Genomic DNA, 12215 nt, shown 5'->3' with positions numbered 1-12215 from the left:
GCCACTGGGTTGCTGGCAGGGCCATGGCCTTTTGCTGGGGTCTTATTCACTCCATCAAGACCACATCTGAGAACACATTACCAAACAAATGATCTACAAAGGACTTACACAATCAGCCAAAATGGCTGACCTTTCACTCTGGCCCTTGCTAGGGGACCAGGAGGGCAGCCCTATCTACCCAGTGTTCTCTCTGGGTCTCAGTGGTTATTTCAATCCAAAAGGTCTTAAAGGAGGAAAATGGGGGGAAGGTTCGTCCTTTCGCCTCTGGCTGCTGCTCAGTAGAAAGCTGAATTGTCTGCTTGGGTCACCCCAAGTAAGCATTGCTAGCCAGGAGAGAAACCCTATTCCTGGGCCTAGGATATGGGTAAGACCAGGACTGGGGGGAAAGCAGACTCACCAGGGAGGGTCTTCCCCATCTCTAAAGTGCTCTCCGGCTCTTCCTTCAGTGTCTGTAGCTCTTTCTCCCACGTGGCCCAGTTTACTTCCTCCACTCTGTAGAACAGAATTATCACAAGACCATAGATTTAAAGCTAAAAGTCACTTTTGAGGTCATTGAATCCAATCCCCTCATTTTAAGGATTAACAGGTCCATGGGAGGCTAAATGATTTTACACACTGTCACAAATAGTAGGTGTCGGAGTCAAAATTAGTACTCAGAAGAACACCATACACAATAACAATAAGATTATGTAATGACCAAACTAGGATAGATTTAGCTCTTCTCAGCAAGTCCATGATCCAAAGCAATTCCAATAGACTTAGGATGGAAAATGCCATCCTCATCCAGACAGAGAACCATGGAGATTGAATTTGGATCCAAGCATAGTATTTTCACCTTCCCCCCCCCCCCGCCCTTTCTCATGGTTTTTCTCTTTTGTCCTGATTTTTCTTACACAACATAACTAATATGGAAATAGATTTAAAAGGATTGTCCAAGGTATAACCTCTATCAGATTGCTTGTTGTTGGAGAGAATAGAGCGATAAGAAGGGAGAAAAAATTTGAAACTCAAAATCTTACAAAGATGAATATTGAAAACTATCTTTGCATGTCATTGGGAAAATAAAATACTATTGAAGAAGAAAAAAAAGAATTAAAATCCGGGTCCTCTGGGTCTAAATCTTTCCATTTTACCACCTTGAGCCATTTCTCCGAGATAGACGAGCTCCACGTGGAGTATAATGCCCATGTTGCTGGTCATGGGCCCAGGTCAAGGCTGGCAGAATTGCTGGATCAGGGTACAGAACTTATTTTCCTCAGTCACACACATGCACAGACACTGGATGTGAGTAGCCCTGTAGAAATCATTGGCTGTGACTCCTATCTTGGGGTAGAACAAAATCTTGTCTTTTTAAGCTCCTTGAGAACAGGGACAATTGTGCCTTTCTTTATTTTCATTGGTTTGTCATAATGGCTTCTAGAATGATTTACATCTTCCCCAACTAAAATCCTACAGTTGTCTTCACTTTTACAGAATAAGGAATGACTTGGGTAGAACACTCTGGAGTAACAGGACCTAAATGCAAATCTCATTGTGGAAACTGTCCTTGTGACATTCGATAAGTCACAGCTCTCAGAACTCCGTTTCCTCATTTGGAAGGGATGGAATAGGACTAAATGGCTTCTGAGGTGGTAGAGGACCAAGTGCTGCACTTAAGGGCCAGGAAACCAACTTCAAAGTTATTTTCAGACCCTTACTATCTGTATCACTCTAAGCAAGTCACTTCCCTATTTGCCTCAGTTTCCATGTCTGCAAAATGAGAGTAGACAGGGGTGCCCATCTCCTCAGGTTGTTGTGAGGATTAAACGAGATGCTGTTTGTAAAGTGCTTTGCAAACCTTAAATAAAAGCCAGATGTTACAAGAAGGATAATGCTTTAGGAGGTCCTTAAGGTCTTGCCCTGAATTTAAGGATTCAGACATGTTTTAGTAGCTGGAAACCCCAGAATGGATCAGCAGTGTGACATGGAAATTACAGGGCTGTAAAAAAGCAGCATCCAGAAAAAGGGAGTTTCCAGAACCGTTGTCCCAGGTCCTAAACCCACACATCTGGAATCCCAGTAGACATAGCTGGAGTCTGTGACTTGCTGCCACCTTGTGGCAAAAGGGTGCACTACAGGTGTGACTGGGCAAATCCCCACAGGTCAGCCTTGACATCTTGAACCTCCTGGATCTGACCCCGATTCTGCCAGGCTTCTGGCTCTCGGGACCATTTCCCTCTCCCTGACGAAGGCAATTTACCACAGAAGTCTCACAGAATAAAGGTTTGGATCCTTGTTAACGGATCCTAGATGTGGAGCTGGACTGGACCTCAAAGACCATCTAGTCCGCTTCCCTAGGGAGGGGCCTTTACAGAGGAGGAAACTGAGACCCAGTCCGTGTAAAAAGCCAAGTTCTCCTAGGCAGAGAAGGCCATACCACCATTAGGGCAAGGGGTTGGATCTGGAAGCCCTCCACTTCCCAATTCCCAGCCCAGCTTACCTGAAGCACCATCTCTCATCTGGCTTCTTGTCCGGAGTGGTGCCCACTGTAAGGAGGATGCCCGAGCGCTCCTTCTTTCTCTTGCACCACCAATAGCCCCTCTCCATCTCTAGGACCGAGATGGCTCTCTGAGAACAGAAGCGGCACATCGGTGAGTGACCCTCCTACCTTGGGGTGGCAAGCAGGGTCTTTGCAGAAATGAAAGGAATAGCTCCTTGTCTTGGGACAAATAAACTACTTCAGGGCACCTACTTAGAGAGCGGGTGTTTATTCCGGTGAGTTTGTTCTATTTGGTGACAGCTAGCCTCCTCTCCTGGACTCCTGCTGGCCTGAGCTCGCCACCCCTGCCAGGGACCCTTCTCCCAGGTCTATCTGCTGGGCCTCTCCTCCCAGACCTTTAGGGAGGGTGTCGGACCGTCTCTGCTGCTTCAGCTGTACCCGAGCCATGTCTGCTCAATCCTTTTTGCCTTATGTCTAGTTAGGATTCTACCCTCTGTGCTCATTTCTACCCGTAGCCTTCCCTTGGCCAAGACAGAGAACCTCTCTCCTCTAGTATCTAGTCTCCTCATGATATACTATTAATTTCTCCAGATCTACCAAGGTCATAGGACCTCATTTTTGCCCTAGAGGTACCTCTTTTCCAAAGTGTCCCCATTTCCCCATATGGACAAACTGAGAACCAGAAAGGAGAAGCCATCTGCCTAAGGTTATACTGCTGTTTCACAAATCTTTGAAGGTAAAACCCAATACTTTTTTTTTTGTCCTAGTGTTTGGCACATAGTGAGTGTTTAATAAATATTTAACGCCAACAATTCTTCCTGCTTTCTCTCCTATCCCCGCTTGACTGACCCCCAAGATCCCCAAATCCCTGAGCAATGGCATATCCTAGATTTAGAGCTGGATCTACAGGTCATTCATTTAGATCTTACAGGTCATTCAGTCCCACCTTCTCATTTTACAGATGAGGAAACTGAGACACAGTAATAAGATGACTTGAACCCACTTGCATAGCTACTTCTTCTATTCCCCTATACTCCCACCCCACACCCACCCCTGTAAAGTGACATAGGACCCTGGACTTAGAGTTCATCCCATCAGACCCTCATCTTACAAAGGAGGAAACTGAGACCTGAGAGTTACACACATAGTTGACAGTGGCTTCTGACTCCAAATCCAGCTCTTCCTCTCCTACATCAACCTGCCTTGATGATCCCAGGAGATGGGCGAGTCAAGCCCTCCCCTATCCTTCTTTTCCAGTGGGCTACCACAGAAAGCAGACTGGGCTTGGGCTCAGGGACCCCGGCCCAGTTCCCGGCTCTGCCTCAGTTTCTCCCCCTGTACACGGCCCCATGGGAGGCAGACCTGCAGCTTCCAGATGCTCCAGCTGTCCGTGGCCACGCTGTTGACAGTCTCGCTCATGAGGGCGATGAGCATGTTGAGCAGGAGGATGTAGGTGAGCAGCACGTAGGCCAGAAGCAGGAACATGATGAAGCCCTCAAACTGCAGCTCCTTGTGGAACTCCAGCTCCCCCATGCCGATGGTGAACTTGAAGAGCTCCAGGGAAGCCTCCACCAAGCCTCCGTAGGGGGGCTTGTCTGCCCCGGCCAGGGACTGATTGGAGAAGGTGGGCAGGGGGGCTTCCCTGCTCAGGCTCACCAGCGCTGGAAGGCAACCGGCCCATTCACATTTTTAAGCAACTACTGGGTACCAGGCCCTCAAGGGGCTTCCTATCTAATGGAGGAGGCAGCTTGTAAAGAATCGGAAAAAACAATATAAGGTCATAAGATAGAGAAGAGATAATCACCAGAGGGAAGACGCTTGCTTAAAGGAGGTCCGAGAAAGACTTCTAAAAAGTGGGTGTTTTCTTGGGATTTGAAGAAAGTCAGGGAAGGGGGGGAGGGAGAGGGAAGGAGGGAGAGAATTCCAGGCAGTGGGCAGCCAGGAGAAGTACCTGGAGCTGGAGGATGGACTGTGCTGTTGGGGGAAGAGCAAGGAAGCCAGGGTCCCCGGATTGTGGAGCATGGGGGTAAAGGGCATAAGCTGTAGGAAGACTGGAGGGAGGGGAGGGGGGTGTCTGGGTTATAAAGGGCTTTGAACACAAACAGGACTTCATATTGGAGGTAGGAAGTAAAGGGAGCCCTTGCAACTCATTGATTAGGAGGGTCAGACCTGTACTTTAGGAAGATCAATTTGACAGATGATTGGACGATGGACTGGAGAAAGGAGAGTCTTGTGGAAAGGCAGCAAGCAAAGGTAATAGGTGGGTTTCCGGGGAGGGGGAAGGGAGTGACCTCAGAGCCTAAGAAAAGGGGGTGATGGGGCATCAAGGGAGGCCCTTACCTATGGCAAAGCCGAACAGGAAGACGAAGTAGACCAAGAGGAAGCGCAGCAGATCTCGGAGGATGACCTGGAATAGACACCCCAACCCGGACAAGGAGCCCCATAAAGGAAGGAAACCTTGGGGCTCCCAAGCAAGAAGCTATCAGAATTTGAACTCAGCTCTTCCTGCTTCTATGTCTATGACCTGAACCCCACCAGAAGGCCTCTCTGGTGGTGACCAACGGACTTCATCCTCAGGTGAGCAACCGACCCGTTGGGGATGAACCTCAATTTGATTCAATTCAGCAGAAATTTATTTCCTCCCCTAGAATGTAAGAATCAGGAGGGCAGGGACTTCTTTATCTCCAGTACTAAACACCCTGAACTTCATTCTTAAATGGTTAAGAACCGGTGGCTTAAGAAATGCTTGTTGATGGACTGATTGTCCGCAGATGTGAGCCTTAAAATACTGGAGAATTATGGGGTCTTGCTGCCCAATTTAACTTGGCCCGAGGAGGAGCCAGACCGAGTTGCTCCTGTTTTTTACCTGTCCTGGTCAGAATTGGAGGAGAGGGGAAGAGCCGGGAGGAAGGCACCCACCTTCTGTATCATGACGCTGTAGATACCAGTCTGCTGGAAGCCACGGGCGTAGTAGAGAAGATTTATCCAACCCAGCACCAAGGAGAAAACCAGCACGGGCAGGTACACGCTGAGCTCCAGGAAACACAGCACTTGGGCCACCACCGAGGTGAGTGCCTGGCTCAGGCTGGGGGAGAAGACATCAGTATCAAGCCCACTGACCGCAGGGGTGCTCCTCCGCCTGGGGGACTCCCCAGAGGGTCCCCAAAACCCTTTTCCTAAGCTCAAGTCTGCCTCCACACACTCGAAGACATTCAACTCATTATAATCATTCTTTATTTTTATTTTTATAATTATTATTTATCATTATATAATATAATTATGTTTATAATTGTGTATATTATACATATTATATACATATACATATTATAACACTATTTATATTATATAATTTATTTATATTTATATAATGTATTTATATTCATTATATAATATTTATATATTTATAATTATATATTAAACATATAAATAATATATATTTATAATTTAATATTTATCTTAGTAAAAGAATCTCTTATAGAAATAGGATAGGATAGTGGGAAAGGTCCTTATTTTGGAGTCTCGAGCCCTGGATTCAAATCCTGACTTATTATCTTAGTATCTCTGGCCTTCAGTTTCCTTATTTGGAAATGGAGAAAGTGGGCTCCTTCCAGCTCTGACATGTTGCAGTTTAGCAAGAAGCGATTATTAGAGAATTTCTGAGTTTCTCTCAACCTTGGTCAACAAAAATTCCAGCCCAGTCCTCAGATAAGCTCCCCATTCCAGAGAAGGGAGGGCCACAGATAAGGGTAGAAGAGAAAAATCAGGGCCTAATGAGGGAAAGAGTCAGGATTAACCCAGGATTCTCCTCTGTGGAAACAGAAACAGGGACTAAGCTCTCCAGGAGCTGGTCTGGCCTCCAGCTGTAAACAGAGGCCAGCAGGCTCCAACACCTTATTCTCCTAAATTCCAAGAGGCTCTCGCTTTGATTCCTTTTCTTAATTTCTTTCCTTAAACTCAGCTCGTTCGCCTAATTTCTCTGAGACTCGGTTTACCTATCTGTCAGATGGAGAAAACATCCCTGCCCCGACTGCCTCATGAATTTTCTGAAAAATCATGAGATGATGTGGGTGAATAGAGCTGGAAGGGACCTTCGAGATCCAGTACTCTATCCCCTTCTCCCATTTTGATGAGGAAGCACTGAGACTCAGAGAGAATTGATTAGATCTCCAATTCCTCTGTGGTACATGGTACCGTACAACCATATATTATATTCATTATTTATATTTGTAATATAATTGAATATAAATAGTTACACATATGTATACATGTGTATATATACATGTATGTCTACCTACACATGTGTATACATATATATATGCTATGTAGACAAGACCTGTGTAATTTATCAGTGTAGAACAGTGGTTCTCAAACTTTTATTCTCAATATCTTTATCCTATTAAAAATGATTGAGGATCTGTCCAGAGTTTTTGTTTGTGGTTTATAGTTATAGATATTGATCACATTAAAAATAAAAACTAATTATTAATTTGTAGCCTCTCTGAAAGGATTTCAGCGATTCCCAGGATGCTCTGGGCCAGAGTTTGAGAACCACAGGTGTAGAATGGTCCCACATGAAGACACTCTGTACCTATGCAAGTGTCCCCTGTTCTGTAACTTGTCATCTTAAAGGGGTGAAGGGAGTGAGTTGCCCATCAGCTGGGGAATGGACTAAAAATTACGGGGATGTAAGAAATGGAGGAAATGGCTTCCAAGAACCTGGGAACACCTGTAGGAACTGATGCAGAGCGAGAGGAGCAGATCCAGGAGAACATTGCAAACGGTGGCAACAACATTGTAAAGACTTTGGGGGACTTGAGAGTTCTGAGCGGGGCAATGGCCGGCCAGTGTTGTAGATGATGAAGCTTCTGGCAGGGAGAGGAAGGATGGAGGATGTGAGGAAAGTAGGACATGTCTGTAATGGGAATTTGGGTTTTCTTTCTTTTGGGGGAGGGAGAAGAAGGGCAATGGGAGGGAGAGAAGATAGATATTCATTGATCAAAAAAAAATGTTATTAATTTTTAAAAATCATCTAGACCTCACTTATGAGCTATATGACTCTGGGTAAGTCATTGATTGCTTACTTTTCCTTCCTCTTCCACCCAAAACAAACAAACAAAAACAAAAACAAACAAAAAAGCAGATTACAAAAAGACTAAAACATTTACCTAGAAACACGGTCAATAAGTACCTGAGGCAAGACTTTTTTACCTTTGACTTTCTGACTCAGTGGCTGCCTCTCTATCACTTATGCCAGGTTATCTCACCATATATCATTTTGATAATCTTTCAAATGGAGACATCTGTGTCTGAGGCATAATGATAATTTTGTTCGGTCATGTCCAACTCTGTGACCCCATTTGAGTTTTTTGGGAACAAAGATACTGGAGTGGTTTGACATTTCCTTCTCCAGTTCATTTTACAAATGAGCAAACTGAGGCAGATAGGATGGGTAACTTGCCCAGGCTCTTACTAGCTGATCTCGTAATCTAATTAAAAAACAAACAAACAGATAGCTGATCACTAAGTGTCTGAGGCCAGATTTAAACTTAGAAAAATGAGTCTCTCTGACTCCAGACTTGGCGCTCTATCCTTTTTACCAAGTTTGCTAGCTGTTTTACAAATCTTTTCTCATTTGATCCTCACAACAACCATTTTTGTAATTATTACCATTTTACAGATAAGAAAACTGAGGCACAGGTTAAGTGATTTGCCCAGAGTCACATAGTTTATAAATGTCTGAGTCTGAATTTGAACTCAGATTCTCATGACTTATAAGATTATTGTGAGGATACTACCTGTGTGGGCATCAGCAAGTCATTAATGCTTTTTAATTTAATTTTAAATTAAATTTATATTATCCATCAAATGCAGCGATTGGATTTGAGGGCTCTAGTTAGGTTTAACAGCCCAGATCTCTCAGTCCTCCGAGATGATGAGAGAAGATCCAAGTTGGATTTCATAAGAAGTCCTGTGGGCCAATTTTAACCAAATTTTAGGTGGAGGTTGTTCTGGAGCCAGCAAAAAGGACGACAGGACACTAGAGGCCTCCATCACCTCCCTATACAAATAAAGGGGCTGGACGATGGGATCCCTGAGGTCCCTTCCATTTCCAGGGTCCTGTGGGGAGAGGGAGTACACGGATCCTGGAGTCCGAGAATGGGAAGAAGGCAGCTCGTTCCCAAACATCCTGGAACTTACATGAGAATCTCAAAGTAGCTGTCAATAAATGAGGTCCAGATGAACAGGCGTCTCCTCCAGAAGTACTGCAGCTGTCCGAGCACGAGAAGGAGAGAATGTGAGAAATGCCCTGGACCTCGGGGCAGCCTCTGCCCCTTCCCACCGGGGATGGGGAAAGGAAATCCCTGCCAGAACCACCTCCTGAGCACAGGCTCAGAAATGAGGCGGGACAACGGGGAAAGAGAGAATTTGCCAACCCCATGGAGACCCCACAGAATCAGAGGGCATCCATAGAGTCCTAGAACCACAGAACCAGAGAAGGGGAAGAGTTTAGGGGTCATTTAGGTCCATCCCCTCATTTTACAGAGCAGGAGTCCAGAGGAGGGAAATGGCTTGGCAAAGATCACACAATCCCTCAGTGAAAGAGCTCCCACAAGGACCTTTTGCCTTTCCGTCTAAGATCCTACTTATTGGCCACTTATATGGCTTGAGCTTCCTTTGGTTCCAGATGTACCGACCAAAGACCTGGGAAGATTTCAGGGTCAGCCTATGGGCTGAGAGATTTTCTGTCCCCTAATCTTTCATCTCAGAGACTAGAATACATACACATACACATACACACACACACACACACACACACACACACACTAATATATATATATATATATATATATATATATATATATATATATATATATATATATATATCCTTATTTGTCTTCCTCCCTCCCAACTACAATCCAGTAGATGGATTCTCTATGCAGGTGTCTTTCTCTATCTGCTTTTCTGCCTCCTCCATCTTTTTTCACATGAAAAGGGCAAGATTATTATCCGTGTCTCAAGGTATATATGGTTCAAAGGAAAGAATATTGGGATTTCTCAGTAAAATAAAAGTCCCGGACTGGATGACGACAGTCGACATTGTGTGGAAGGAGCACCTTACCTTTTCCACAATGGTTTTGTTTGGAAGGGCTTCCCCAATGGGGAGAAATTCTCTGGGAACTACGTCCCCCAGAAGGCTGTGGGGAGGACAGTCCTGGGTGTGTCCCTTACATCTATTCTAGGATTTCACTGAACAGAGTCACAGGAACCAAAGACTTCAATAAACTTGTGGAAGGGATGAAATTCAATTTTAAAAGCATTTATTAAATACCTATTGTGTGCTAGATAGAAATAAGAAAATAACTCTTCTCCATGAGTTTACTTTCTACTGAAGGAAAACAACATGGAAAATTCAATATAAAATTTAGGCCAATTAGTTTCTGGGGGAAAACACAAGCCGGGGATGTTGATCAGAATAGATTTTCTATTGGAAGTGGTATCCTAGTGGTGTTCTATTGGGAAGGGGTAGGATCCTATTGGTATCCTAGGGTGTTCTATTGGGAAGGGGTAGGATGAAGTCTGGGCCCAATCTTGCTTCTGCTACTAAGCAGGGAGAAGGATGAGGCACTCACCTGGCCGAAGAAGAGATAGACTCCCCCAAAGAGAATGAAGATGTGTCCCATGAGCAGCATCGAGTTGCCCACGGTTGCTTTCATGGGAATGAAGTTCTAGGGGAGAGAAGTCCAGAGCTCTCAGGTCCCTCTCATCAGAGCTCATCTTTCCCTTACCCAACTGCCCCTGTCCCCGGCCACCACTGTCTTCAAGACTTTTCCCATCTTGCTTTCTCTCAGTACCGTGACCCCCTCCAAAAAGAGCAGCCCCTTCCCTTCTCCCTGAAGGTAGTCCTGAATAATAGACGGCACCAATGGGACCCTCCCATGCAGTGTACTGGAATATCGCCCGGCCATATGATTGATAAATGGCCACCGATCCCAAGTGGCCGCCCCACTCCCTCTGTCCCCCCTCCCAGAATTGCCACCCCCCCCTTTCAGGTCCCTCCCCTTTGTCCCCTTCCCCGGGGTTTTCTGACAGTACACGCCCTACCTTCCCCAGGACAGGCTGGTGGTAGGTGACGATGGTGAAGATCACCATATACAGGAAGTAGGAAATCAAATTGAAGCGAAATCGGGTGACCAGCGACTCCCATTTCTCCTGCAGCAGCTTGTTCAGGGGCTCCAGAGTCACCATCTTGTGTCGATTCTGGGAGAGGGACCCAGGGCAAAATACAAAAGCGGGGCGTTTGCAAGGGGGCGAGGTCCAGAGGGACCCCGAGGTTTGCCGGGCCCCGGGAGCACCCGGAGGAAGGCCACGGAGAAGGGGCCAAAGCCGACACTTTCCCAATCACCCTTGCAAGCTCCTGGCTCGCAGGGATCACTCCATTTTCTGTGCTTGTGTCTCCAGCACCAGGTATATAGTAGGAGTTTAATAAATGTTGATTAACTGACTGAGGAGAGTCCTCTCCATATCCATGCAAACGTGGAAAATCTTCACCATAGAGGATTTCACCTCTGAAATATCAATCCCCTAGATTGGGGGAGAACCACCAAGGTGGAAGGAACTGCTTTTGGGTCGGGCGCTATAGCAGGAATCATGTCTGAAGTAACAGGAGGAAGAGACAAGGGGATTTAGGGCTGAGAGGAAGCGCCTCCTCGGTCAGTGATCCCCAAACTTTTTGGTCTCAGAACAACTTTCTTTACCCACCAAAAAACTGAGAACCCTCTCAACAAAGAGCTGGATCATAGCTATGGATAATTTCAAAATTAAAATATCTAAAATACAATTTTGAAAGTAGTGTTGATTGAGGCAGGAGCCGGTGCCTGTGGCCGCCGGAGGCTGGCGGGTCTGTGGCCAGACTCGTTGGGTCCCCACACAGCATGGCGGTCCCTGGCCCTCACTCACCGGGGCCTTGCAGCCAAAGGCGATGATCTCCAGCACCGAGTTGTCCTCGCAGCTGTCCACGGAGGACAGGTCATAGAGGGACACCTGGACAGGGCCGTAGGTCCACTCGGTGAACTTCCGGGAGAGGTGCCGGTACTCCCCGGAGATCTCCCGCTGCAGAATGTGCTTGAAAACCTGGGGGGGAGGAAGGACGGGGGGATCCTCAGCTCGCCTCCTCTCAGTTCTGCTCGCCCCTCCCCACTTCAGGCCATGAGTGGGGGTCGGTCACCCTCCAAGGGACCACCGCCATTGACCTTAAGGGTCTCCAGTCACAGGGCTGAAACTGAAAGGGAGTCGAAAGCCCTCTGACCCAATTCCCGAGGCAGCTACGGGATCTGCCCCTTCTGACCCAGCTACACAGTGGGTCACTGGGTGGCCCGATGGGAGAGGGGCCAGGCCTAGAGTCAGGAAGGTCCAAGTTCAAATCCAGCCTCAGATTCTAACTGTATGACCCTGGACTTAACCACTATCTGCCTCAGTTTCCTCAGCTGTAAAATGGGATTAATAATAATAATAGCCTCTATCTCCCCGAGTTGTTGTGAAGATTAAATGAAATAATATTTAAAAAACACTTAGTAGTTCAATCCTTGGTACATAGTACATATACAAGCTATCTATGTGTATATATATATATATATATATATATATATATATATATATACTTTATTTTTATTTAATTTTAATTTTATTTATTCACACTATATACAAAGCTGTATAAACAAATCACTTATTCTTGGGG

General features: G+C 45.9%; 1 protein-coding gene across 2 annotated transcripts in view; it reads right to left on the bottom strand.

The window, feature by feature from the left end:
* Window positions 1-12215, bottom strand: part of TRPV2 (transient receptor potential cation channel subfamily V member 2) — a 32723-nt gene that overhangs the window by 3945 nt on the left and 16563 nt on the right. For both annotated transcript variants that reach the window (XM_031967872.1, XM_031967873.1), the window contains exons 7-15: window positions 11438-11611; window positions 10583-10738; window positions 10111-10206; window positions 8678-8748; window positions 5399-5564; window positions 4820-4886; window positions 3842-4140; window positions 2480-2607; window positions 398-492 (exon numbers count right to left, since the gene is read on the bottom strand). In XM_031967872.1, coding sequence (XP_031823732.1) covers window positions 398-492; window positions 2480-2607; window positions 3842-4140; window positions 4820-4886; window positions 5399-5564; window positions 8678-8748; window positions 10111-10206; window positions 10583-10738; window positions 11438-11611 — 1252 coding nt within the window. The remainder of the gene's footprint in view (window positions 1-397; window positions 493-2479; window positions 2608-3841; window positions 4141-4819; window positions 4887-5398; window positions 5565-8677; window positions 8749-10110; window positions 10207-10582; window positions 10739-11437; window positions 11612-12215) is intronic.

The sequence above is a fragment of the Sarcophilus harrisii genome, chromosome 4, assembly GCF_902635505.1.
Source record: "Sarcophilus harrisii chromosome 4, mSarHar1.11, whole genome shotgun sequence".
Lineage (NCBI taxonomy): Eukaryota > Metazoa > Chordata > Mammalia > Dasyuromorphia > Dasyuridae > Sarcophilus > Sarcophilus harrisii.
This window is presented reverse-complemented; position numbering and strand designations above follow the sequence as displayed.